This window comes from Sardina pilchardus, chromosome 2 (assembly GCF_963854185.1).
Source record: "Sardina pilchardus chromosome 2, fSarPil1.1, whole genome shotgun sequence".
Classification (NCBI taxonomy): Eukaryota; Metazoa; Chordata; class Actinopteri; order Clupeiformes; family Clupeidae; genus Sardina; species Sardina pilchardus.
This window is the reverse complement of record NC_084995.1, coordinates 3458825-3486756: the sequence shown is the minus strand read 5'-3', so window position 1 is coordinate 3486756 and position 27932 is coordinate 3458825. Positions and strand designations below refer to the sequence as shown.

General features: G+C 43.2%; 3 protein-coding genes across 8 annotated transcripts in view; 1 reads left to right on the top strand and 2 right to left on the bottom strand.

Moving 5' to 3' along the window:
• fnip2 (folliculin interacting protein 2) overlaps nt 1–1843 on the bottom strand; it is a 25481-nt gene extending 23638 nt beyond the window's left edge. The window contains exon 1 of the mRNA XM_062516837.1: nt 1646–1843. Within this exon, the coding sequence (XP_062372821.1) occupies nt 1646–1731 (86 nt within the window). The 5' untranslated portion in view covers nt 1732–1843. The remainder of the gene's footprint in view (nt 1–1645) is intronic.
• An 8510-nt stretch (nt 1844–10353) lies between these two features.
• Nucleotides 10354–15958, top strand: cplx2a (complexin 2a). Of its 3 annotated transcripts, none has more exons than XM_062516814.1 (4): nt 10354–11013; nt 11794–11907; nt 13917–14098; nt 14331–15958. In XM_062516814.1, the coding sequence occupies exons 2-4, from the start codon at nt 11877–11879 to the stop codon at nt 14523–14525; spliced, it is 408 nt and encodes a 135-aa protein (XP_062372798.1). In that variant the 5' UTR covers nt 10354–11013; nt 11794–11876; the 3' UTR covers nt 14526–15958. The 3 variants fall into 3 exon arrangements, with proteins under 3 accessions (XP_062372798.1, XP_062372805.1, XP_062372814.1); XM_062516821.1 differs by lacking the exon at nt 10354–11013 and adding an exon at nt 11073–11091; XM_062516830.1 differs by lacking the exon at nt 10354–11013 and adding an exon at nt 11548–11662.
• Nucleotides 15959–16407: 449 nt separating this feature from the next.
• tmod1 (tropomodulin 1) lies at nt 16408–27844 on the bottom strand. Of its 4 annotated transcripts, none has more exons than XM_062516779.1 (11): nt 27481–27844; nt 26347–26565; nt 25056–25212; nt 24008–24127; nt 21064–21153; nt 20233–20363; nt 19942–20049; nt 19434–19577; nt 19180–19324; nt 18632–18737; nt 16408–17936 (listed from the first exon to the last, which is right to left on the bottom strand). In XM_062516779.1, the coding sequence occupies exons 2-11, from the start codon at nt 26464–26466 to the stop codon at nt 17918–17920; spliced, it is 1140 nt and encodes a 379-aa protein (XP_062372763.1). In that variant the 5' UTR covers nt 26467–26565; nt 27481–27844; the 3' UTR covers nt 16408–17917. The 4 variants fall into 4 exon arrangements, with proteins under 4 accessions (XP_062372763.1, XP_062372770.1, XP_062372786.1 ...); XM_062516786.1 differs by having other exon boundaries at nt 26347–26488; XM_062516795.1 differs by having other exon boundaries at nt 17853–17936; nt 18619–18737.
• Nucleotides 27845–27932: the final 88 nt, after the last annotated feature.

Below are 27932 nucleotides of genomic sequence, written 5' to 3'. Positions count from 1 at the left end.
CTACTTCAGATGTTAGCATAAGCACTAAACAGACATTAGGCTCCTATGAACAGACACACACACACACACACACACAAATTCTGTACCTGCCGGGTGTCAACTCCGCCGGATAGTGAACACACATTGTGCCACATGTCCTGCTACTTTTGATCTTCATTGTCAAAAGATCACCTTAACTGTCCAGAACAACATGCCAGCAAAGCCATTGAGCACACTGCTCCAAAGACAGCCTTTTCTCCAGCGGTCTGGACTAGAGGGGGAGGGAGGGGAGGAGTGCAGGAGGGCGGCTATTTGACCTGATGACAGTGATGGCCAGTCTCACATCACACAAACTCACATGACTATCACACCCTCTCTTTCAGTCCCCACACACACACACGCACACACACACACACAATCATGTGATCTGTCTGTCATAGGACACTCTCTCAGTAGCCAAAGTTGCTCACCTCAGCATACCACTCTCACTCTCAACAGCTCTGACACACACACACACTGGACGTGGGGGGGGGGGGGGGGGGGGGGCAATAAATCAGTAGGCTAATGTGAAATGTTTTATTTTAACACTGAAATGCCATAGGCCTACTGAGTCCATATGGGTCCATTGATCACGGAAGTAAGGGAACTCAGAAGGATTTAGCCTACCTCTTAGGTAACTGCAACTGATCAGACCTTGTGAACCATGACCAGATAGAGTATGATGGAAGGTGATACGGTTAAATAAGATGATGAGTATGTTACTCTAGTTGCCAACATAACCTCTGATATGATTGTTTTAGCGGTGACGCGATGAGGAGTTTGACAAAGGCTAACACATTTCAGTTAAAACTCCTTCAGATGCGCCCAGAATGCGACCACTTTAACTATCATATTTTCAGTCTTTTAGCAAAATACAGAGCGCAATTTTGCACATGGTGGCTGTGCGAAATAGGCTAAAACAATGTTATCAAGACAGCCTATGCATATTAAGTAGCCTAAACCAAAATAGCCTAGTTTATTGCGAGAAAAGCTCAACTATCCTCAACTGTCCGAAAATGTGGCGTGTTGAATAATACGGCTGTTACGTAATGGCTCGGCAGTAAAATAATTGATTCGAGAGGGAGAACGTGCAGTAAGACGCGCATTCGTTTCGCATGAACGTGCAATATTCAACAGAGCCAGACCACTCATCCACGAGACTGGGCTATTGCTAGCGTAGTCACCTAGTCTAGTCCGTGATCCGGTTCGAAGTGATGATGGCCATTGCCAAACCCAACTAAAGCAAGGCATTATACGCAGGCATGTGCGTTCTGGTCCGACCCACACATTGTCAGTCGTAGCCAACAAAGCAAAATAGTATTGTTCTAGCAATTGGCTAGTCTTTTAACATCGAATAGGCTTTTTGAATTTGCATCATATTGTATTTCACAGTGATCCTTCTTCTGGCGAACCGCTGTGTGCACGGCAGAGCAGTTTGTCGGAGAAAAGCTTTGAGTTCAGTAGCCTTTGATACCCAGAGGTGCAGCCCAACACCTGGAATACGCGGCACACCATGTGCAGTCACATCCCGACGACATCTCTTGTGGTCTGACATCATCCATCACCAGGGTAACAGTCACACCTGCGGCGTATGCCTACGGTAATAATTCTGAAAAACCTGTCTTACCGTTGCTCCAGTCCACCGGCGCTATCAGTGCATGTAGGCCTATCGACTTTTTTACTAAAGAGTTTCTGCAGGAGCGTCGGAGCCATGATGCCCCCTAACACACTGAAACACAAAATCAGAGGCAGCTTGTCTTCTGGTGCCTGTGACTCCGGAGCATGCTGGCTAAACTCGCTGGCCTTCGGGCGTCCATTGCTTGATGTCGTGGTCATATGATAAACTTGCGTTAGCGGAGACTCTGCCTCCACACATTGAATCAGGAGCGCCCTCTTCTGGGCTCGCATGCATTGTGCACGTACCGACTATCATTTATTCCATGCTTCAGTACTGAGCTTTCATAGCCTACCTCATCTAAGGACTATGGTCTCTGAGCCCAATTTAATTGACTGATCACTGGTGCCCACTGAAGCAGATAGGCTAACAGAACTGGCACTATGGCCAGGTAAATTGATTTAGGCCTAAGCTTAAAGCTTTAAGTTACAACCTATCCTCCTAAAAGTGCACTTCCTTCAATCAAATGATCCCAAGTCACAACTTCAAACAGGCCTTATATAGCCTATAGCCTATCTCATCTCATTAAACCCATTAAAACAGCACATATAGGCCTATACATATAGGACCTATATGTGTCATGTGTAATTTGATTTATTAGGGACAGATATAACTGGCTGCCCAATGTGCTATATTGAGTCTACAGAGAAATAAGGGGGGAAACCAGTTTTGTTTCTCTCTCCATATATTTTTAAGATTGTTAATCCTGACATAATAGCAGGATTATCAAACTCATTTTGAATAATCAACAAACTAATTATACTACAGCTGTTCTACATATAGGCTAGTTACAATGGGCAGAATGACGCTATTCACTGATTAGCATAAGGTCATGGTTATGGTTCTGCTATTTGGCAGACGCCTTTCTCCAAAGCGATATGGCTCAAGCAAAAGGGCCAGATGAACTGAGAGAAATTAAAATGAGACAATCGAGTGCAAATAAAGTAGCCTACTCATTTACCTTTGATCAACAGTTCTGGACAGAGAAAGAGATCTGGTGAAGAGGGACAGATTTCTTGACATTATGAATTGACTGACACACAGTGACATGATCAGTGGTGACTAATGAGAGAGGGGAAGCAACATGGGTCCCATGATTCACCAGAAAACATCTGAAGACCTGGAACAACACAATATATCAGCACCTGGAAAATGTTGACACAATTCAAACAGAAGTGCACGACACATGAAACTTTAATTGTTGCATTGATGGTTGGCTCATCTCCTCAGAGGCATCTCTCCTCTGGGAACTCCTCTCTCTCTCTCTCTCTCTCTCTCTCATCCAGCAGAGCGGCAGCACGCTCCAGATTAACCACGCCCCAGTGCTCTGGGAGGGGGAGCACACCCACGAGATTTACAACCTCTGCCAGAGAGAGCCATTATCCATGGCAACACATCCCAGTAGCACAACCCGCAGCCATAGAGGACTGAGGACTGTGATTTTCCTACAGTCTATTCCCAGAAACATACGACAAATAACACCAAACGCATGAACACACACACACAAACGCCCAGCCACAAGTTACAGGTAAATAGGGAAACATGACATTGCAGTGCCTCCAGATGCAAAGGTCGTTGTTTATTTTTTAATTACTCTTTGTTTTTATTTATTTTACTTAATCCTAGAAGAATGATGGAAAATGTTGGTCTTTAATTTAAAAATATGTTCTGCTTCCTTTGCTTTACACTCCAACCTCACCAGAGGAGTGATGGAGGTGTAGCCTATCTAATTTACCAGGATATAAGCATCACAATCACATTTCAAACATAATGACTTTATTTCAATCTCAGATTCAATACATTGGAGAAAACATTTTTGTGAAATTGGAATTTGCACATCAGAACCTTTTTCCTGAAAAGAACATATTAATTCACCGTTGGGGGTTTCCCTCGTTTAAAAAAAAGATACAGTCTTTGTGCCATAATGTGAAACAATAATAGAACCATTGCACATATTATTTAATTGAGGAAACAATTTACAAATATGAATAAATATTCCACTCAGTATATTTAAGATATGTTATATTCTCTTTTGTAATTGGGAAAATATATACACCACTCTAATTATGCTGACTGAAGAATCCAGATACATCATGACATGAAAAGCCTGCTGATCCATAATACATCTAGGCCTACATCTAATGTTGCTATTGGGAGAATGTCACTAATCAGGAATAGGCCTATAGCCTGCTGATGGAATCTCCTGGCTCCATTGACACTGGCAAAATGTATTCAATGTTTTAGCAGCCTTTCATGACACAAAAACAGCAGGCTACATTTAACTATTCTGGCAGAACAGGTCATTGACATCACTGCAGTTTGATCAGTAGTCCTGATTAACACATCTCTGAAACAGGACCTCTTTGATGAGGACAACAATGTTAAGGACATTTAGCCAGAATGAATGCATAAAGCTTTACCCCTCATATGCAACATTTCATATTCAGATATCCGACTGCATTTTCGTATCAGCATTCAGTAGCCCTACTCACTCTCAGTGCCTAATATCCTTCCTCAGTGTGTGTGTGTGTGTGTGTGTGTGTGTGTGTGTGTGTGTGTGTGTGTGTGTTTAGTTTAGTTTGGTTTATTTCTTATAGGGACCATGTACAGAGAATATTAATCACTTATAATAGAAAAGATACACTGTACCAGAGTATCTTAATTCCAGAGTATCCAATAATATTTTCGTATCAGTATTCAGTAGCCCTACTCACTCTCTTTCAGTGCCTAATATCCTTCCTCAGTGTGTGTGTGTGTGTGTGTGTGTGTGTGTGTGTGTGTGTGTGTGTGTGTGTACATTGGAGACTAAAGGTTACCTTTACAGACGGACAGCCAGGCAGTGGGCAAGACAGTATCTGAGTGGGCAGACAGGTTGGTACACACAGATACACCTAGTGCTGGCCCAGCCCATAAGGAGGTTGAAGGAGGCCCACAAGAGGAGTCCCAGGCTCACACTGCCTGTTGTCACTATTGGCATCCCAGTGGCATTGACTGAAATCAAGCAATGTTAAAAAGTTATCTGTGCTCTACTTGGGATTCTTAAAAACGCTTCATAGCCAAACACAAAATAATGACATGACCTACCATCCCCACTCCCAATTCTCTTAACTGGAACGAGGTTGCTTCCATAGAAGATAACCGTCACCGCACACGAGAGGAGATCGTAAGTTACATCCGTGGCATTTGTGGCTTGAGAGTCCCGCGTAGCCCCAAAAGAAGGCTGCCAGTCCGGATTGTGGCTCGCATACGCTTAAAAACATTGCATGTTATTCATGACACGTATCAACAAGTTCACCCCCATTGAACATTTACTTTGGGCAGTTTGTTATCTATTTCTGGTACTTTGGGGTTAACTGTAACCATTTTTGAGGCCGTTTAAAACGTGCATCAAATCACACAATTTGGTCGTTTTGGGTGTCGTAGCGTGTAATAAAGGTCGTCAACAATCAAATTGACTACTTTTAAAATTAATTTGAAGAGTTTAAGAGGAGAGTTTTTGGTTTTCTTCTAGCTTGGTTAAGCAGGAGGATAGAATTTAGCAATTGCTGCCAACATAGGCTAGCTAGCCTACTGTCAAAAACATCCTTGTGTGCGGATGACGGTGGTCTGATTCAAGCAGGAGGGTAGAATTTGGCGAATTTGGCGGCAGCTGCTGCCAAAATACTGTGGGGAAAAACATCCTTGCGGTGTTGACACCACATAATAAACTCAACAAGGTAGCCCAGGTGCTGGCGAGCCGTACCTCTGCGGACCTGGTTTCTCCACACTATACTTTTGCCCCGGCCGCAATCGCTGCCAATCCTTCTTCTCCTCCTCTTCAGATGAAGAAATAAAAAAGAACGAGTCGATTTGACAATTACAACTTTTCTTACAATCCCTCCAACAGGCCACCGCCAACAAGACAGGCTCAGCAGCCTCATACAACTGTAGCCTACTGTGTTGCTACGGGACCCGACGTCAGCGGATAGGCTTCTAGGAGCGCGATTGGCAAGACAACTAGAAATTCTTCTTTTAAACTCTTAAAACGAATGAAAAAAGTAGTCAGTTTGATCGTCGACAACCTTTATTACAACCCACGACACCCAAAACGACCACATTGTGTGATTTGGTGCGTTTTCAACAGCCTCAGAAAATGGTTACAGTTAACCCCAAAGTACCCTATTGGTAAGAGATTATACCTACCTCCATCAAGCTGATCAGCATCGCTTTCAGAGGCGCAGAGCACAGTAACTATCACTATAAAGAAATACAGAGTCATCCCCATCCGCGGTTATCTCAGGTGGCGTGCTTAAATCCACCTTGTGAAGTGCATAATCTGCATCTGACGCCTACTCGTAACAAGGACGTTTGCCTCTAGGCTTCCACACAAAGGTGTTGGGCATCTGGGATTTGATGCTCGACAAACATCAGCATCTTCTAATGAAACCTGTAGTGCCACCGAAAGGCTTGGAGGTTAAACAGGAGGTGAGAATAGATAACCAGGATGCCCGTGTGCCTCTGCACAACGATGGTCCCCTTTAATATTAAGTCTGTCATAATAAAGCACCCTAGCACAGGGGGGGGAAATGATATAGGAATGTGTGTTTCATCGAAATGGTAGCCTGTGGATATAGACTATTTTATGTTATGTCTTATTACAACTATTCATGTTATAACCTGGACTAAATATGTTCAAAATGGGGATGGATGAATGTATCAGCAGCAGTTGAGTCACGACAGTGAATATCAGACAAGTTCAAAACGCATGCCAGAGTGACCTACACACCATTCAGCTCGGTGCAAGACTTCTTTCCGCATTGAGCTGTCTCGTTTGCTAAAAAAAAAACACAGCTCGTGCCAAATGCAGTTGCAGCAGTGCAGTGTGCTGCATTGCGGAGCCATTCCTAAGAGCGCGAGCTGAGTTGCATAAGTGCGCGTCTGCCGGTGCTCAGCTCGGGGAAATGCGGTGGACACTTCTGTGAGAGAGACAGTGGTGAGGATCGTGCGCTTTGCTGCGTTGCTGTCAGTGACGCAGCGAAACGTGAAACGCTTGGAGAGTTAATCGGCACACCTCCAATCCCGCAGTTGAAGTAAAGGAAAGTATCTATCTATCTATCCCATGTGAAATGTTTAGCAGTTTCTTTCTCAACAAGGTGGTCAAGAGAGAGCGAGAGAGAGAGGATGGGCGTAGGCTCTCGGCATGTTTGCATATCATCGCCTAACATACTGCATGTCTTTTCTGTGATTTATCCAACTGACATACAGGGCACTTAAATCATATAACATAATTATAGAGATAATGAATCAAGATATTTTGTACTTAAAGACAATAAATCAATTAATAGTAGATGATTAACAACATTTGGGTGAGAGGCTTGATCATCCTTACTGTGTGAAGTTCAGACACTATCTCTCAATAAATGTTCAGATTCTCTCTCTCTCTCTTTCTTGTGAACATTTGTGATGTTTCAGCTCAGAGCTTACCCCTTATGAAAGCTTGATCTAAAGCTTCTGTGTGGAATTTCAAATGTGCATCATGAACACAACTCATGATATAACGGCTGGTGCTAGATCAGAGTAATAGCCCTGCTGCCCACACCCTGCACACTGCTGACATCGGCAACTTACTGTACTGAACAGTTCTCTTGGATTGTGATGCTCTCTCTCTCTCTCTCTCTCTCTCTCTCTCTCTCTCTCTCTCTCTCTAATTTATTAACAGCAGATGTTAATAAATTATGCACAGCACCTAAAGGATTGCTGTATATCTTTCTCTAGATAAAAAGAAGCTAGAACTCATCTCATTCATTAATGATTGTGTAGGCGTTGGAGTGACTCCCTCTTTCTCTGAGTTGGTGTTTGTGTTCTGGGCAATGAGGAAATGCTGTTGATGATGATGATGATGATGATGATGATGAAAGCATTATTGTTCAATGTAAAATAAACTGCAGAGGTATAGTGACACAATGTCCCCCAGACACAAACATAAATAGATCAAATCACCCAGTTGTTCCAATCATTCATCATGAAACAGAGATTGATGATAATGATGTGCCTGGTGATTTCCTCAAGACTTATGTCAAGTATGTGTCATTGTAATTCATCTGAGAGTAGAATTGTGACTGATTCAGGTGAACCAGCAGAGAATGCAGGTGACTTTTCTGTCAACGTGGAGCAGAACTTCAGAGATTACAAAAGGATTGAACTGACAACGGCTTCTTCTCTTCAAAGATAAAAATACACCAAATGTTATAGACAGAGAGACAGAGAGAGAGAGAGAGACAGAGAATATTGTGTGAACATTTGAGTGCAATTGCTATACAGATCCCATTAGCATATATTGATGCAACGCATAAACTAATGCGAAGTGGGGGTTGAGGCAGAAGGCCATCACCCTGTATAGTCCATAGGGACACAGAGAGGATGACAGGCCAATAGTGAGAGTGAAAGGCCAGATGTTGATAGATGAAGACCCTAATGGAGAGAGAAAGTAGGACATGCACTTCTGAAGTTAAGGGGGAGAAAAGCTAGATAGCGATCGTCAAGACATGCGGAGGGAAATCTGGGGTGAAGGACAGAGGCGTTGTCATGTCCTGTAGAATCTGAAAAGGTTTGGGTGGATGTCACAAGGTAGAGGCCAAATACACTGACATCAGCAGAGAGAGGGAAAGAGAGAGGGAGAGAGAGAGTGCGCCTCAAATAAGCTGCCAAAAAGTCTCACCGTAGGCAGGGGTGACAAATGGGTCCTGTATGGGCAGGGGAGAGGTTATGGGGTTCAGTTGCTGGGCAGCGGTAGCTGGTGTGGAGTGGGCGGAAACAGTTGGGCTGAGTCCAGCCTTTGTGTAGCCTACTGGTCCAGTCTACAGCACACTGGCACATTCTGTCCTTACACTGTCATCATCACAGGCCATAGTGCTGAGCTGGGCAGCATCAAATCCTTTCTGGAATCTGATACAAAATAACTTTCTCCAAAGGCACTAAGACAGTGAACATATAAATATATGAATTGCATTTCTTCTTTAAAGGAACACTTCACCGTTTTTTCATATTAAACTACATTATTCCCTTAACTAAGACGAGTTGATAGGCCTACATACCTCTCACGTTTCAATGCGTGCACTCACTGGCTCTGGCGCACGGCGCAACTTTGATAGCACTTAGCTAGCCCAATGCATTCATTAGGATCCAAACAGAGATGAAGTTAGAAGCGAACAAACACCTCCATGTTTTCCCTATTAAAATACAGTTACACAAGTAGTCAGTATGGTATGGTGAGACAAAATAAAACGTGGTCTACTTAACTTTCTATCGGATGCTGTTTAAGTCCAAATAAAAGCCTGGTCATGTAGTAGATGAATTGGTCATCTCTTCTCTTTGATGAAAGTGTTTCCCCAGACCAGAACTCACAAATGTGCAGGTAGGGGCAGTTTCAGTCTGTGCCTTTCCATTTGCCAGCTAATCCATTCTCTCTGTCTCCTTACAATTCCTCATTAATAACTGACCCCATTGCAGAATAATTTGCTCTGACATTGAGTTTAATTTCCTTTTCAAGGGTCATTAAGTCTTGGCTGTAACTGATGTGCACATTTCCATTTGACTGGTGGAGCAGGTTCACTCTGGCCTGCCCCTGTTTGCTGAGGATCTGTGGCTCTGGGAAGACATATCTCCTGGAATGGCATCTCAGGCACCTGCAGGAGCCGCCTGGCAGCCTCTGAGCCGCCACGCCACCCGCCTTTTATCCACTCTGATTACTTAGGCTTGAGTGGAGCCCAGCAGCATCAGGTAGGCTTTTAGCATTACAATAGCTGCAAGGCCACTCTCTCTCGAGGGTGAACCTTTGCGCATTGCAGTAGATTTGGATCCCCTGAGAAGAGGGGAGAGTTGATGGACAGGCAGTGTCAGGTCTGTCAATGTCAGACGACGACCAGTAGGCTACCAGTCTCATCGCTGCAGTAGCATGTGGCTATACTCTTCCCAATGGGACTCATAGGCAGAATCAAAAACACATCATGGCAGACATATTGGGGACAGAAATCAGACAGAATGTGCCATCTACAGGTATTATTAACCCCTGAACTATGAAATGTTGAGCAGAATCACTGAACACTGATGGAAAAAAAGCTGACACCACAAAACTAGGCTGCATGGCTTGCAGGCCTCACTGCTGGTATTGAACAAAAGGACACCATAGATCGATTCACTGAGTAGGCTACACTGATAGCCTAGATCCATTCAAGTTTTGTGGCTCGAAACGTCACATTCTGAATCTGGTGTGAAGTTGAATGAATTGTTTCAGAGGAGCAGCACGACAGATATCTGCTATGCCTAGGCCTACATAGTTACCAAGAGCCATTTGATGACTGATGAGGCTGGAGAGAAAAAGGAAAATGCGGGCTACATGCACAAAATAGGTCTACACAAACACCTCAACATTATTAGTGCCTTCCCTAGGCTATCTTTTGTGCTTGTGTGGATTCTAGACACAAATTCATATCGTTCATTTATTACAATACGCAAGGCATAGGCTATTTCATAGTTCTGTTCTTCACTTTGTTTTTGAAATGCTGCATTGCACGCACACTGCGTGACCCGACTTTGTAATATTTACTCCTAACCCCTCCCCTTCTCAACCAAAACCAGTTCAACTTATCAGGCGAGACTGAACAAATCTTGCAGCACTCGTGTCCTAAGTGGGTAGGATACTGTGTAGTGGGAACGTTGGCATGGTTACAGTTGTATTCCCCTTTGGCACCATCAGATCAGAAATAAATGGGTCATGAGACGTAGTCTACGCAGTCTTACTAGTCGAAAAAGCTACATCTGAAAAACGTTGAATTTCCCTTGTCGAGTGCTGAAGCCACCTCGCACTCCACTGACGCTGACTCAGCTGTTCCAGAGCGCTGCGCAAACCAGCTTGCAGTCACACCAGACAGCAGAGTGAAAGTGCACACCGTCCCTCGTTGTCGGAGCGTGTGTTGGTCAGAATAGTGACCAATCTGACAGGACAAAGTTACAGTTTGAACTATTGATCTACACATTGAGAAGTGAGGGGAAATTGTAAGGACATTGTACACTCAGACGATCAATTCTACGCATTTCTCCACCAGGATCTGGGACGTTTGAAAAAGCGAAGAAGTCCATGTGATGCGCACAGTGAACATCGCCATCAGTGACTGCAGTTCCTCTCTCCAACACTCCCTGCATTCTGCAAGCAGGAAGAGGCATAGTTATTCGTTGGAAACGGGATGGTTATCACAGCGAAAAAATAAACATCACCACCCACTTTGTGAAGGTTGCTCGGAAATTAAACCAAAGGATAAAGCGTACTCGGTTCATAAAGACAGGTAATTTCACAGGAGCTTCAAAGAAGAGACTGGATTTTGGTCGGCTAATCGTTGGGATTGCGAATAGGGAGCTGACCGGTAATTTGGTGCTGAAATTGGTTCTGCCTGTAAAGGGATAGCTCTTTCACATTGCGTCGGGGTTCAGTCGAGGTAACGCGCAACGAAATGATTAAATATGGAATACAGACCCGAATTCATTTAGCCTATTTCAGTAGGCTATTTTAGTGAGATGGCATGACTCGAAACACTGTTTTGACTACAGTGATTCAATGTAGTTTCAGAATATAAAGTTTTCTAGGCTATATAAGTAGCATTGCTTGGAACATGAAGTCGACCATTTCTAGGAGCTGGAAAAACGTCTTTACGATAGCATAATCTGTCTTGGCAACGATGTCCTCGCTCATTCCAGGTGTTGAGGGAATCACGGTTAACCCTATCGTAGCCTATAGCCTTCTTAATACACAGTAGTCTATGCTTATTTGGTGCGTGTGCGCAGGGGATGGGTCAAAGGGAGATGAGATTGATAGAACTGCATAGGCTACCAGTCTCATGTGAAGATGCTTCTTGCATGCTCATAATGATTTCTGTAACGTTTTGAGTTAATGACTGATATGTCATGGCAACTGAGCAACTAGGCAAACTGTTTAGCGTACGTTATGGTTCTTATGTGCCTCTAGCTCATAATGTAAATAACCTAGGGCCTACATGTGGGTATTGTACAACAAAGTTGGCCCTACAAAACTCGTGTTACTCCTGAACTGTTTTCGTTCAAATCTACAGGTCTGGTAACAACGTGACTTGGTCAAGTCACTCCGAATGAGAAGTCCTCAGTTCTGTGAAAGGGGAGATTTAAATCTACCACAATGAATTTTGTAATGAAAGCTGCGTTGGGAGGTAAGTGGTTTAAAATACTTTTTGAGGGACCCTACTGTAGGCTATATCTTGAACCTACTTTTCAGAAATTATGGACCCAGCCCCCACCCCCACCCCAATATAATATGTATGCTACCGTGTCATTTGGAAATATAGTTTAAAAAAATAAGTGAGTTGTTCAATTGAGATGTAGTATGAAGAAGGCCAATCAAACTGTTCAGCATTTGAATTAACCTATCAACCAGGTTGAAATAGAATGTTTGAAATAATTAACATGCCATCATGATTTGTCTCTGAACCCATTGCAGACTGATAAAACTGCTTTTTTATTCTATCCCGCGAGCTGAGTGCAACATAGCTGCGTAAAGTAGACCGTCTCCTTGACTTGAAACCCCACTCTCTTAGAAAAACCCGATCACGTTCACTGTGGGTTTTTTATTTTTAGAGAAAAGAAGCCTGTATTTACGACGCGCTGTAATAAAGCTAATGGTCGTCCCAGCGTTGAGTGCTGAGCGCAGGAGTGCTGAGCGTATGGAAAGTCAAAGAGCTGATGTCATTTCTGGCACGCTGCCCAAGCAGAGGAGACTGCAGTGGTGAGGGGTAGCAGGGGGTTGCTTTGATGGATGGAGGGGATGTGTACCACGGTTAAAAAGATCTATTGGATGATGTGATTAATCGGGTTGCTTCTCCCAATTAGAATTAAGATCATTTAGATTTGAGTGTGCAATATTCTCTATGTTTTCAAAGAGCACGTTAATTGCTGTCTTTAGCAAAAGACGTACTGACAAATCAATTTGGTTCAAGAGTATCCTACATTAGTATGTTATCTTGCATGTGCACAAAAATGGCTGTGGAAATAGCCATGTGTTTTCAGATAATCAATCAAACAAACTGTAATGCGCATGAATTATTTATACAAATTGGTATAGCTAAATGGTGAGTGTAAGGAAACAGTAACTTTTGAGATTCTTCCAGTGTAAGCTTCTGACTGCAACAGCTCAGGCAAAAAATGTAGCCTACATATACAGAGTTTGCACGTCCACATCTGTCACTGTCCACTTAAACAGGAATGGGCTCGTCTCAGGGCTTTTTAGCCGGCGTGTTAGAGACAGAGTGTAAAAGGTCTAGGTGACTCGTGGCTACTGTAGTGAGCACTGGCAGTATTGATGCTGTTGCCGACTGCTGGTCCTGAGTGGCTTAAGATTTTTGCAGCAATGCGCTTTTTTGCTGACCAGAGAATCCCTCAAGCACCAGAGGAAGTGCTGTGGAATCCCCCTCCCCCTCCCTGCCTGTGTGTATTACACTACCACACACACGCACACACACACACACATCTCTGGTACGCATGGGTACACGTACACACAGTCACTACCACACACAAATTCTGTCCACAAAAAAACACATTCCAATACACATTCTGCAGTATCTGAACTCTGATGAAGCCCTTCGACCCAGCTGTTGTGCAGAACTGCCTGACATATTTCTCCTCATATACAATGCTAACGCATTTCTACTGCAGGTTGTCAGATGAAAAATGCACAGAGAGTGTTTAGATAGGAAGAGGTCATGGACAGTGCACTGATAATCTGCTGAACTAGCACTGTTACGCTGTCCCTAAGAACTCAAAATACAAATACTTTTGAATTTTTTTTTTTATAAAAAGCAATTACGTTCATTATTGAAATTACCAATGTTACCATTTTTGGACTGCATCATATGAAAAAAAATTCAACATGAACAAGTAATGTGATCTTAGCACATAATGAATTACAATAAATCATATTCTAATAACAAGAAACTGCTGTGGTAGCAGTGAATGCAAAATACTGGTATCTACAAAAAGCAGACTGTACAATATATTAAAACTTTAAAGCTGTAATTTACATTTGTAGTTCAGTTCAGGTTTGTGGTTGAAGCTTTTGACAACTCTACCTTTCTTTTGCTTAACTTCTGTGAAAATGTAAACGTAAATTGTGACTATTTGTAATATGATGTGACATGTCAACTCCCTGTTTTGTTTATGTGCAAAGGGGCCGGGAAGGATGTGGGTAAAATGCTTGGCGGGGAGGAGGAGGAAAAAGACCCTGAAGCTGAGAAGGAGAAAGAAGAAGAGAGGCAGGAGGCTCTGAGGCAACAGGAGGAGGAGAGGAAGGACAAGTACAACAAGATGGAGGCCGAGAGAGAGAAAGTGCGGCAGGGTATCAGAGACAAGGTGATAAACACTCCATTTCCTCGACCCATCATACGAATGATTGTGATATGCATGCCTATTTGAAAAAGGTATTACACGTTATGATATGAGTTATTCCTTCTTCCTTCTCTGTGCATCACCCTGAATTTGTTTGATTGTGTGTGTGTGTGCGTGCGTGTTTGTGTGTGTGTGTGTGTGTGTGTGTGTGTGTGTGCGTGCGTGTGTGTGTGTGTGTGTGTGTGTGTGTGTCCAGTATGGCCTTAAGAAGCGTGAGGTGGTGGCGGCTGAGGCCGAAGCAGCCATGGAGCAGGCGTCGGAGGGCTCCCTGACCCGTCCGAAGAAAGCCGTGCCTGCAGGCTGTGGGGACGAGGAGGAAGAGGAGGAGGGCATCATGGACACAGTGATGAAGTACCTCCCTGGTCCGCTGCAGGACATGCTCAAGAAGTAGCCAGACCCAACCAGTGGCGCCTGACCTGACCTGTCCTGTCCCTCAACCCCACTCCCACATCAGTAATCCTGCCAGCTCCACACACACACCACCACTGCAGAACAGGTGGGAACGGCAGTTTGGCTGTAGGATGTAATGTTTGCTACACTCCCATTTTTAAGTGGCAAAAATGATGAGATATACTGGTAAACACACCTATCTCTGCCCCAGTATGCTATCCAAAACCTTCTGGCTATTGTTGGCTTCAAGATGAGGCATCACAATGACTCAAGTTTTTGAGCATGGCATTTTGCTGTTTGTTCGTTCAGTTTGGCCATCCTATTAGTTTGAGCCAGCAGTAATATGGAAGAGCCTGATGGCCTGCTGTACTCCTGCTTAGTCAACACTCTTAGTAATCACACTGTGCTGAAATAGTGAGCAATCAAACTGCTAGCTCAAAATGAAGAAGCAGAAATTAAGAGGTCAGGTTTACCTTGGGCACTTCACCATAGTGACATTAAGCTTAAGATACTTTAAATCTGCAAATGAAAGGGCACTTTTATTTCTCTTTGCAGGAGTTAAAGTGCACTCACACATATACAGTGTACCCCATCTTAATCATTCCTCTTGACAGATTTGTAAATAATCTCTAGGTTGCAATATTAAGTTATGTTTTTAAAAGTATCCATAAAGAATAAAGAATAGTATCAGAATAAAAGCCATATTTTATCTTTGAGGGAAGTCTCAACATCATGCCTTTATGTTGTCCCGGAATTTTGCATTATTCTTAATATGTCTAAATGCTGCGTAAGCATAACGTATAACTACATGTGTTTAATCCTACCGTTTTCTACTATAATTTAATTTTTTATTCATAAGTAAATTGAGAAAAGAACAAAGGAAAATGTGTTCCTGCATGGTACTGTAAACTTCATTGTGAATATGTGTAGTTGCTCTTAAACTTCACTTTTTCTGTGGAACATGTAAAAAATACCAATTGTATAAGGCAATAATTTCCATCATTTTGTGTGCAACTCTATAACAATGTGCTCATAAGTAATATGACAAGAATTTACATTTTTTTTAAGCTTCAGTTTCGTAGTCAGAAACACCAATTTCAAACATCTTCAAGCCTCAATGCTGTTAATTTCTCCATAATCATTTGTCTAAATACATAGTTGAAATTGAAAAAAGAAAAGAAAATCAGTAATAAACACTGAACAAGATGGCAAAACTGCTGGATCTCCACTTAGATTTCACCATGCAGGATGAATGGTGTTCAATTATTCTTTGTTTTTTTGCAAAACACTTTGTATGAACCAAAAGTGACAAAGATAACGCACTGTTCCTAACTAATGTATCTTTTGGTTGATAATTTGAATGTTATGAGCAATAAAAGGATCATGCTGTATGCTTGGCTTGCGAAAGAAAATAAAATGTTTACTGACACTTAACCACAGGATCTGAGCCTATGCATTTTGTGTGAGGTGGAATAACTTTGTCATTTATGTAAAGTATGTTTGACTCCAACAAGGAGTACAATTACAACTAAACCATAAATGAGTAACCTGTATTGAGATAATATTCCTAAACTGGAGGCAGTGTTCAGTTCTATATTCAAATGCACTCTTTGACATAATTAAAAGGGCTGAAAAAGTACTAAATGGTGTATTGGTGGAACTGCCAGCCCAGAGTATTGTACTTATGAGGACAGGAGTTTGCCTACTCTGGCCATGTGGGTGGGGTTACGGCCACCCTTACTTCTCCAATGGACACCGCAGATCTCTCTTGTTGTATTAGCCATTAATCACATCACGTCCAGAGGTGAAAACATTTGCATGCTTAAACCTTGTGAAGTTACCAGACAAGTCTCAGCATGACACAAGACTCACCAACTTAAACATGCAAAAAAATTGAAACTTTATTCCTTTTTCAACAAAATGGAAGACGGGAAGACTGGTGAATCTACTGGGAGCTCTCGGCTTTGACAGAGCGAATGCTGGCGTCCCTGAAGCCCACCACTTATGCTCTTGACTGGTGCTGCACCACAGCTCCGGCCCCTCTCCATATAGGGCGCCCAGCTACAGTCCTCTGGGAAACGTGGGCGGCCTAAAAGCACAGCTTGGCCTACAGCCTGACCTAGTTCTCTCAAGGAGCCTCTTGCCTTCCTGTAAAACAACTGAATGATTCAGCGTAACACAATGACCATCTAATTTTTTGATGTTCTTTTTGAAAACTGAACTGTTTTCGGAGGGAGAGAAATAAAAATAAGAAGACATGGCATAAATATACAGACAGGGCCCTCAGTTCACATTGGAGATCAACTGTCTCAGCACGGGACAGAACTACTGCAATGCACACACCAAAGTTACCAGATGAGAAGCATTCATTGGGACTATCTGGCCCTTGATCTGTGTTCCGAAATAAATAGATAAATAAATACAGTGTGTTGCAAAGATAAACCATCTGTCAGTGTCAAAACAATTCCCTTTGCTTTTTTAGTGCAAAATAAAACAAAATGAAATAATTCAACAACTGACCAATGTCTTAATTACAATACAGGTGTTATAATATAAATGGTTGCAATTATACAAATGCATCAAGATCCACACTTTAATCTAAAGCTAACCTTTCCCCCTTTTACACCAATCAACACCCAGAGCAATATCACTTCAACATGCCTACAGATACACAGGAAGTCAAAGACTGAAGAGCTGTCAACACACCAGTTAGGTACACACAATATCCCAATGAAGTTGATTGACGTGCGCTGCCTGAAATGGTCATGTCGGAGTCTCTGATCTCTAATGCTGTTAAGAGTGGGGCTGTGGAGGGCACTCAGAGGACAGACGGGGTCTCTGCTGCCTGGCAGCGGCTCGGACTCCGGACCGGCTCCCCCCATCTCAGCCCCTTTAATGAGGAGCAATCTCGGGAAAAAAACCCGCTCGGAGATTTGACCTTTGCTGATGAGTGTAATGATTGTAATCAGCATGCAGGGCTACGTATAGACGGGGGAGGCTGACCATACAGTTACAGTGTCCCTACACAAAAACCTAAATGCAATGCATTCCATTCAGAGAGCATTCAACTAGTTAAGACATTGGATTGAAGATGTGACAAACACTTGTAGATAGCAAATCAGCCCTCAGCAAATCCTGTATATTCAAAAAACACACAGGAAAGGCCATGCCAACTCGGTATAATACAGAAAAATCATCCCGATAGAAAGAACTATTAATCCTGGACACAACCTCAAACGCGACAACAGCAAATAAGAGACTACTGTGCGCCAATCAGAGGGTCTGGATCCTAGAAGGAAGGGGTGCTGCTAGGGGTGTTGGCTGAGTGGGGGTCCCGTGTGAGGGCTGTGGTGTTACATGTTTGTCCGACATCTGGGGAAGATGGGGCCTTCTTCAAGCCTTCTCTTTCTTACTGCAATGACCAGAAAGACAACTGTAAGAGCAATGTTTGTGTAGACACACACTACTACATTTACTATAGATAATATTGCAAATATTGTTCTGTATCTTCTATCTGGCAAGCTTGTGATTATATATGCTACAAATATTCATACATGCAGTTTATAATGTTTTATGATGCTTTCAGTGAAGCTATGCAGTTCATTCTGTAGTTCTTGAGAATGGTTAACTTACACCATACTGATAATGGCAGGTACAATTAATGACATTTTGGTAAAGAGATAGAGCATAAAAAGCGTAAAAGCAAATCTTGTTTGTAGCCTATACATGCAACCAATTGATATCTTATCAGTGTTTTACATGAGCAGCAAAAGGGGCACATGATCATGGCGAAGACTGAATGGCCCATTCCAGGAAGACAGGAGTCCCCCTCTGAGAGGGAGCAGTCTGATAGGGAGGCACATGCGAGAGGACAGGGCCTGCTGTTCTCCACAGCCCACAGTAACCAGACAAGCACAGGCATCACATGAACACGCCCAGAGAAAATCTGTGTTAAGACCCTGGCCAAGTGAGGAACCCGAAACAGAAATGACCTTCAAGTGGGCAAGAGAAGCTCAGACTCAGCAAGAGAAGGTTGGCTCGCGGAGCAGCAAGAGGAGAAACAGAGAGCGCTGAAAGTCATATTTGAATGGAACCTATTCTCTTTACTTGCTCCTGGGCTTGGCCTTGAATTTTTTACCAAAGGCCCTCTCCAGCTCGGGCACTGACAGGGTCAGGGTAAAGGAACCGTCCGAGTCTGAGCGGATCACTCGCGCTGCAATACAACAGCAGCAGTCAAATACCACACAGACTCTTTTACACATACACGCATATCCACAGAGACAACTGGCAAGATATTCTCACTTTCCCCACACACAAACCCACTTGTGCATGAACACGCACGCACGCACGCACACACACACCCTCCTCAGTTCACACACACACACACACACACACACACACACACACACACACACACACACACACACACACACACACACACACACACACACACACACACACACACACACACACACACACACACACACACACACACACACACACACACACACACACACACACACACACACACTCACACACACACCTCAGTTCTCACACATTGATAGTAACAGGAAAATAAACAGATTATGATCATATTCTTAGTGTGTGTGTGGGGGAAAGCGCTGTGTTGACGGAGGTGTGAGTGTGGTGCTGACCCAGATCGTTGTTGTTCATCATAGCGTTAGATCCTCGGAGCCGGGGGCCCTGCTGGGTGAAGTGGTAGCCAAACTTCAAGAGTGTGGTGTTCTTCTCCAGCATGCTGGCTATCTCCATCTCCACCTTATTGCCCAGTGGCTGACTCTACAGAACAAAAGAGCTTGTTTTCACTTAGGTTCAACACATACCTAGATCACTTGACAATAGACAATAGTTTGTAACACAATGGATGATTTTCAGTTGGGCTCAGCACCTGATTGTCGATCTTGAGCTCCTGTAATGTCGAGTTGGACTGCAGAGATACCACAAGTGCCATGATGCCTGCGCCAGTGATGAAGTTGGATTCCACATTCAGACTCTTCAGTGTGGTGTTCACCTTCAGCATCTCTGCCAAGGCCTGAGGACCAGAGTCCAAAAACATTAGCTCCCTCTACTGTGGCACCCATTACCTCTGCATCATGCATTCTACTGTACATCCAATACACATTCTACATCCAGACCAAAATTGAACATTTTTTTTTATCATAGGGTCATGCTGTCAACTAACAAGTAAAGAATGAAAGCGTTTTGATCATTCAAGTCCAGGTTGTAGGCAAAAAATGAATTGAACGAACTGATTGATGAATTGAATGAATATGAAATTGACTGAATGACCATGAAATGAATCAGTCAAGTCAAATCAACATCCAAAAACATTGTCTAGTTCCTGTCTCAACCCAGACTGATAGATGAACACGTAATCCTGACTGATGAGGACGTACATGGGCCACAGGATCATTACTCCTAGTTCCCACAATGCTGAAGCGTTCCACCACAGTGTTCTCAGCCAGTGCCTCTGCATACGCCTTCAGTACCGGCACAGGGATGTTCTAGAATAAAAGGGACAGGTGAGCACAATGACTTGGCACTGGAGACTAACAGAGTGTGACATAGTATTAATTTACATTGTACAACAAATACATTCAATCAGATTACAAAAGAACAGACAAACTTGTCTCGTCTTGACTAACTGTCTCTGCATTGACGCAGACTGTAATCATGTGGAAAAGCACCTTGATGTTGTTGAGGTTGACCTCTAGCAGGTCAGGGTCATTGCGCTGGATTCTCTGAAGGGTTTCTTCTACATTAGTGTCATTAGGCTGCTCATCAGGCACTGGTTTATACTGGGTACACTGGATAACACCTGTAAAACACACATACACACACACACACTTTGACTGAACAGAATTTCAACTGCAGGGAAAACTGCTGTTCCCTGGGGCCGGTTGCACAAAGCACCTTAAGTTTACTTTTACAGACTGGCTTGCTCCCGTCCCCTCTCATATCAGTTCTCATCCCAGCTCTCATCCACACATATAATCTTCCCCTAGTTTTAAAGGAAGGATGTGATGCAATTCAAAGGCTGACACTACAAAGGGTGTCATTTATTACAATGAATGTACACACAGGGCAGTCAATGTCTTTGTATGCTTACTATGCTCATAAATGCTGCATGTGAATTTGTGGCGCTAATTTTCCATGTCCCTAACATGGCCAGATCGAATAAGCTTCAAGCCATTGGGGCTCAGGTCTTTCTCAAGGGCAGTGGAGTTGTTATGCACAGCTGGCCCTGTACAGCATGATCTCTCTTAACCAAGGAATTTTGATGAGCTGTGTTCTTGTAATTGCTAAGAGACTGTTCCAGTAATTGCTGATTGTTTAAGACCTGTTTGTGACAGGCTAATGGTGACGCTGTTTAATCGCTGCCCGTGATTGGCCCAGAGGAACAAACCACTGAGCCTTTGTATGCAATTTGCTCTAACTTACGTTACCATCTATTTATGATTGGCTGACCACTGGATCACTGATAGCAGATTGTTTGAGATTGTTTGTGCATAACTTACTGTTTAGACCCTGTTTGTTGACGATGGTGCTGCTAGCCAAGGCCTCATAGTACTGCTGGTTACTCATCAGAGTGTGCATTCCCAAAATGGCTGCGGGAAGAAAAGAAGTAAGAGATAGAGGGAGAGGAAGGGATAAAAACAGAGTCATTAGAGAGAGCTCCAGCAGCCACTCATTGACTGAATGAGATAAAGAGAAAGACAGAGAGAAAGAGAGAGATAGTGAGAGATAGAGAGTGCAATTACAGGAATTAAAAAAATAGGGGATAGGAGAGAACAACAGAACCCTGGAGGGGTCATTGTAAGATATGGTTGGTGCATATCCAGAAATCCTCATTTTACTAAATTGTGTGCTTATTTCACTAATTTTACTTTGTGCCCTCAACTCAGTAAATCGTGTGCACCTTTGATTAAATTGTGCAAAGAATTTACTAAATCTTCCCTTACGTTTCACTGAATACTGTGCTCTTTTTACTACATTGTGCTCTCATTTTGAGTTTTTTAATTGAGCACACAATTTATTAAAATGAGCGAGCGTGCATTCTCTCAATATAAAAAATATCTTGCAATGACCCCTGCTGGGCTCTACAGTAAACAAAATGAGGGCTAAAGAAAAGCTGGCAGGAACAGAGAGGAACAGAGGGGAAAGGGAAAGCCAGTTTGTAGAATGAGGTAAACAGTCTTGAAGTTAATGTTGTTCTAAAAGTTGGCAGAAGGTACTCATCTCATTTCCCAACACATTCAATAAAGCAAACCTAGATCAAAGCAGCCATAAGCATAGAGACAAATCATCTGCTCACAAACCAGCACAGAGCAAACTTGCTGATCAGTCACCACAAGGTTAGCATACAAAGATGAGCATCTCAACCAATCCGTATTCAACATTTAGAAAGTGGAAAAGATAAATGCTAACAAATACACAGTTTATTGCAGGATTGTGTCATATTTACGACAAACTACATATTTTGCCAAACACACCCGGTGTTCGTCTCTCCCAATAAGTAACCCAATAAGTGCTGGTTGTCATGTGAGGGATAACCAAGGTGTCCGTACGAAATTAATGGATAAGGTGGAGACGGTTCCTCCATATATTAGATGTATGTACTGTATGTGCATCCGAATAAACAGAATTAACGACTCCCCTAGCAGCCATTCAGAAAAGAGTATTCTTCTCTCCGGGGGATAAATAGTATGACTATCAATCTCTTCAATTATCCAAAAGTGAGTTAAGGATGTTCCTGAGGACTATCTCTAGCACCAAAAAAGTTCCTCTAGTCTTTCTTCTTTTGTAATCATGAAAATATGCCAGTGTTGCAGTATGAAGTGGGTTCCTAAAGGCAAAATCATAGCTGGGTTTCATCTGCTCTAGATAACACTGCAAAAAAACAAAATCTAACCAAGTGTTACTAATCTTATATTAATCTAGTTGGCATTGATTGTTTTCAGTATAAAGACACTTACTTAACGCTCTCTCATAAATCATTTTGACTTGACTTCTAGTTTTCAGGATAAGGTGTCAAACTCTTATTAAATTAAGTCAAATAAGTTGAGTTGATGAGTTTTTGCAGGGCATCCATTTGCCTTTTGAACTCTGCAGAGCTTGCTTCCAGAGACTGACATGCAAAGCAAACAACCCTGGTAACAGCATAACATCAATTTGAAGGCAATCTGCACTACGAGTCCCTTCTCCTGGTAACTCATCAAAGCAGTGAGCAACAAATGTAGTACTTGACATTGCAAGAAGAACATTCTCAATGATGACTTGCCGTAACAAAGCCCATTTTCAAAGGAGGAGTGCGGCAGTGTTCAGCTCAGAAGGTAAACTGTTGGATTTATGACTCAAAAGTTATGGGGCTATGTAGTTGCATTTAAATGTTCAAGACCCAATGAAAAGCCAGCCACACAGAGAGGCATTGAAAGTATACAGTACAACTGAACACTGAGGGTTTAAGAACCACCTCGCCAACAATTTCAAACACAAGGCTTTTTTTAGTCTCCTCTCTTCCATTTTACCCTTTTTGGTATCCGTGTTTTCGCATTTCAGTGAGTCATAGTCAGGAAACAAATACTCGTTAGCCAAGAAGACAAGCAGCCAGGAGAAGATCAGGGCACACTCTAACATGCAGGCTGAGAAGCATAGCAACATTTGACACGCATTATGTCTGAGGGAGGCGTAACGTGTCCATATCTAACACCAAAGACAGACTTCAGTGGAAGAGTTACCGCTCTGCCAATGTTTGTCAAGGAGCACAGGATGACTGGAGATTGCCCTGGATCATAACAAACACCAAGATACTATGTTAGTCTTTAGGAGACTTCTAATTCATAAGAATATGACCAATAACATTAATAATAACATGACCAATAGTAAAATCATAAACACTGCTCAAGCTGCCATTTTTAGTAGTACATACTTTAGTTGATGGCTGTCAAATCTTCACATAAGAGTAATATAAAAAGTAGGTCATCATCTGAAATATTGATATCGCTACAATTTCAGGCGCAGACCCCTTGTCATCTTGTGCTCATCATACCAACTCCCAGGAGCTTCCACAAGCCCCAACGCCAGTATGCGCCTTAATGCACTATAGAGGAGATGTTAATTACTGCAGTGGGAGGGCGGAGGGCTGACATGCCCTGTGGGTCCTCTGGGGGTTAAACGCGGCCTGCTGAGCGCCCTGCTGAGCGCCCTGGGAGACGGAGAGGGGTGGACAGGATGGAGATGGAAAGAGTGGAGATGACGGAAGGATGAAGGGCGCATGAGGAGGAAAGGAGCACTGAAAGGTAAACACATCCACACCCACACACGGAATACATGGACATGGACACATACAGGGGCACACAGTTAGGATGAAAAGGGATAATGGTGGAAAGATTTGTCATCAGGATATACAGCCATTACATTTTGTGCACGCCAAGATTCTTTAGAATGATTTGCTCTTCCTACCGGCTATGTCACACAGCTCAGCATCACTGGCGCTTTGTAAGGCTTCTTCCAGCTCTGGTTCCAGGGTCACGTTCTCAAGTATGGGGTCTACCACCACCTTCTTAGGCACCCAGGCTTTCCCTAAGGGATGCACAACACAGATAGATCTCACTCTGGCACATTCACACAACTCAACTCAACTCAACTCAACTCACACAAATCAACTCAATATTTCAGAATTAAGGCCCGTCAGCACATCCTGACGCTTAACGAGCAAACAAGTCCGATATAATAACATAGTGCTGTTAGCACAAGGAACATTCAAGAGCAAAGGCATACAGTACAATCACAACCTCCAGCAAACACAACATCTTTCTAATAGAACATTGTGTTTTGTTACTGCACAATCACATATCAGTGTTATCATGCATCAACACATATTCCTTAGCACTGTGAAACACTCAATTGTTTCAGAAATGGTGTGAAATTGCAAGCCAGCCCACATTCTCCACCCATTAGTCCAGCCTGGTCCAGTGTGGAGCATGTGGGCCATGTGAGGGCAGGGGTGGGCTTTGGTCAGTTGGCAAGGCCCACAGGTGGGGTTTTTTTTGGAGAAGGGGGGTCCGCAGAGATCTAGCCCTGCAGGACAAATGGACCGAAGGCCGTCTAGTGTTACAGACAGACATTTGTGGCATCCAGCAAACACCGTCATGCAGTCACACTCTCATAGCTGCGGATTACGCAGACGAGCACGGAGGGTGCGGGCGGAGAGTGAGGTCATGGAGCCCACATAGAGGAGGGAGGCCAGTGGGAAGGTTAAGGAGGGGGACACAATGGAGGACACAGATCAGCAGCCCTGGCCCTGAGAGGGGAGGGACGCTCATCAGGTGAGACGTGAAGGTGAGCAGAGGAGGAGGATGGATGGCTCTTACAGTGGAGATGGGATGCAGACGTTTGTTTTAGGAGGACTCACTCCAGTATGAAAGTGTGGTGCTCCCTATCACCAGTCAGACTTATGTGCATTGCCAATCCAATGCATGACTCTAAGATTGCTTTCCTGTAGGCTCACCTCTCTTTTCTCCTGTGAAGGGCACCAGGTCCTCCTGGTCTGGGTGCTCCTTGGCCTGCTTCTCTAAGTGAGCCAGCAGGTCATCTCTCTGGAAGGTTCCAGTAGGAGCTTTCTTGGTTTGGTCTTTTTGTCTGTAGCCCGCAGGCAGCAAAGCATTCTGGTGACAAACAAAATCAGCTTAATCCAGTGACCAAAACGGTTACTAACAGTTACAGATCTAATCTAATAAAATCCAAATCAAAATCAAAAACACTGATACAGTCAAATATTTCAATTTAAATTCCCCAAATAACAACCCATCCCCACAAACTTTAAAAGACAAGGAAGGAGGGAGACGTAAAGCAAGCTAAAAATAAACAGGTCTCCAGTCAACTCCATATCACCAGTCGAGTCTATAAGTGCTCCTAAGAATACCGTGAGAGTGCACAGTCAGATAAAGTCAGACATATGACAGGTTTACAGCACATGATAAGACATGCCATTAACACAGTCCACAGACAGACCTCATGTGAAGTTTTAAAAAGTCTATCAGTAGGCCACAGCACAGCATAAAAAAAACAAAATATAACAAATAGAATCAAAACAACTATCTTAAAGTAATAGAAATGCATACATATATTACTTTTATATTTCGGTTTGGGAGAAGGTCTGGCATAAAGCCATGTAGTGTGCATGGAAAACAGGCAATTGGAGGACTGGGTTTCACTCTGCTGACAAAACTTTTAACACTAGGCTTCTACTCATCATCACCCCAGTCACTTTCCACTCCCTCACAAACCAAAACAGACACTCAATGCACAGCACTGGGAAAAGCAGATCCCTGCTAGATTAATGTTCAATATAATGAGACCCAAAACAGTGGAAGAGTCACAAATCCACTTTAAAACAGTTTGCATGTGTTTCACACTTCATGGTCTGTCACTAGGAAATGCTGCTCATAGAGCAAACAATAAGACCATGGCTAAGTGTCATGGTGTCAGTGATCTGGGACAAAACACAAGAGGACCAGTTCACTTGCACTGCCAAACTTAATCTCGAACATCACACAAGCAAAAAAGATAACACTCAAATTGAAACCTTGCATTAAATGAATACATATACAGGTATTAAGAATAGCAATGTTACAAGAAAAAAAAACAAATTGACCTCAACTACAAAGCATCTGATTTCCCCCAGTCCATTCAAAGACATGGTACAAGTGTGCGAGCGAGTGCAAGAGACACAGGGTGAGAGCACAAGAGGGCAAGCCTCGTCACCCCGAGGTGCTGGGTGCCCACGTCCTGCTACTCACATCAGGGTCCAGCTCCTGCAGCTCATCCTCTAGTCTCTGCAGCTCCTCCTCAGACAGCTTCTGCAGCAGCTCATCCTCATCCACATCCCGATACTTCTCCATCTGTTTCTGCAGGGCCATGGTTGGAGCAGTGGAGGGCCAGCTAGGGCACAAGAGCAATGACTACCCTCTGGCACAGCACTGGCAGCAGACTGCCCAGACCAGCTCGAGTGGGGAAACCTGGGGAGTGCCGAGAACAGCAGAGCGCTCACACAGTCTGGATCACATGTCTGAATCTGTTTGACAGACAGTTTTGTCGCTCGTTGAAATTTGCTGTGAAGTGCTGATCTGCAGGTCTAATGCTTGCAACGTGAATTATGAATGCAAGATAGGTTGAATAGCCTACATCCTTCAGGCAGCAGGAATATACTGTTTACTTACGGGTAACTCCAGATTTCCCTGCTGAACTCACACCCCATTACACACATTTTATTTTGTATCTTGAAATGAATGTTTCTATTTGTCTGGCTGCTTTAAGAAATAAATCAGAGACAGTGAGTGAGTTTATGGGGAGAGAGCTACAAGGACACTACAAGGAGAGCCTAATGCCATTCATTAACACAAAATGTTGCACTAATCAGTCAAATTATAGTTTTGAGAAATACTGAAAATCTAAAGAATGCATTCAAGACCACTGTTGAGCATTGCCACTGTACATTCCTATGTAGTCTTCACTTCAATGTTGTAGAGCCTACATTTTAAAATGGCAAGCCCAGAACTCTTATATTTCAGACAGTAAAGGTGGCAGGAATACTCAATTGACCCACTGGTCTATGAATGCATCTATGCCTTCCAAATTTAGCTGCAATTTATGTTCCCATATCTACTCCAAGTGAAGGCATAGATTATCCAGTACTTGAGACAACCATTTAAAACTGAGTTACGACCATGCTGCGATTCAACGCCAACATTTTTTTTCGTCTAACATAAACTCAGAATCTGATCTAGGCTGTAAAAGTTCAGTTAAAAGTTGATTTTACTTCTAAGGTTTCCATGTGGAAACGTTCACGCTGGCGTTATTTGTCCTAAATCACTATGAAACAAATAATATAGCGCTGTTTGCCGCCGAACAAAGGTTATATTGGAGTCACTTACCACCGCCGCTGCTTGTTCTAGGCTATTTATAGAGAGCGGGTCCCGCTTAGTGACAGCTGAATAGTTTGACCAGATATGGTTCCTTTTCGTTGCCGGTAGGTCACACAAATGTAGCGCTTCATGTAACAAAAAAGTAGTTTCCCAGGCACACAATTGAAACCGTTCTGCTGAAAGAATACTTCGCAAAAGTCCTTAACATTCACAGTCAGAACGTTATCGACAAAGTGGATTTCCCTCAAATTGGCAAGGTCCCACACAGAGGCAGGCAAGTCGGGAAGTTATACTACAACGACAAAGTACTCGAGAAGAAGTGTACTGCCCCTTAGTCAAGTCAGTCAAGTGATGTCACCATCTCATGTAAATGTACTCATGGTAGGCTACTCTACGTTGGAGATAACTAGCAAAGCTGAAGACCGTCTAGATAGAAAGAAAACATCGATATTCAACCCACA

Bases quoted from the DNA above. Each gene is read 5' to 3' on its own strand.
- tmod1 (XM_062516779.1), bottom strand. From the start codon at position 26,466: ATGGCCCTGCAGAAACAGATGGAGAAGTATCGGGATGTGGATGAGGAT. The intron at 25,213-26,346 runs GTGAGTAGCAGG...GTTTGTCACCAG, and splicing joins TGCAGGAGCTGGACCCTGAT to AATGCTTTGCTGCCTGCGGG. The intron at 21,154-24,007 runs GTAGGAAGAGCA...TTCTTCCCGCAG, and splicing joins TGAGCTGTGTGACATAGCCG to CCATTTTGGGAATGCACACT.
- cplx2a (XM_062516814.1), top strand. From the start codon at position 11,877: ATGAATTTTGTAATGAAAGCTGCGTTGGGAG. The intron at 11,908-13,916 runs GTAAGTGGTTTA...TTATGTGCAAAG, and splicing joins AATGAAAGCTGCGTTGGGAG to GGGCCGGGAAGGATGTGGGT. The intron at 14,099-14,330 runs GTGATAAACACT...GTGTGTGTCCAG, and splicing joins GGCAGGGTATCAGAGACAAG to TATGGCCTTAAGAAGCGTGA.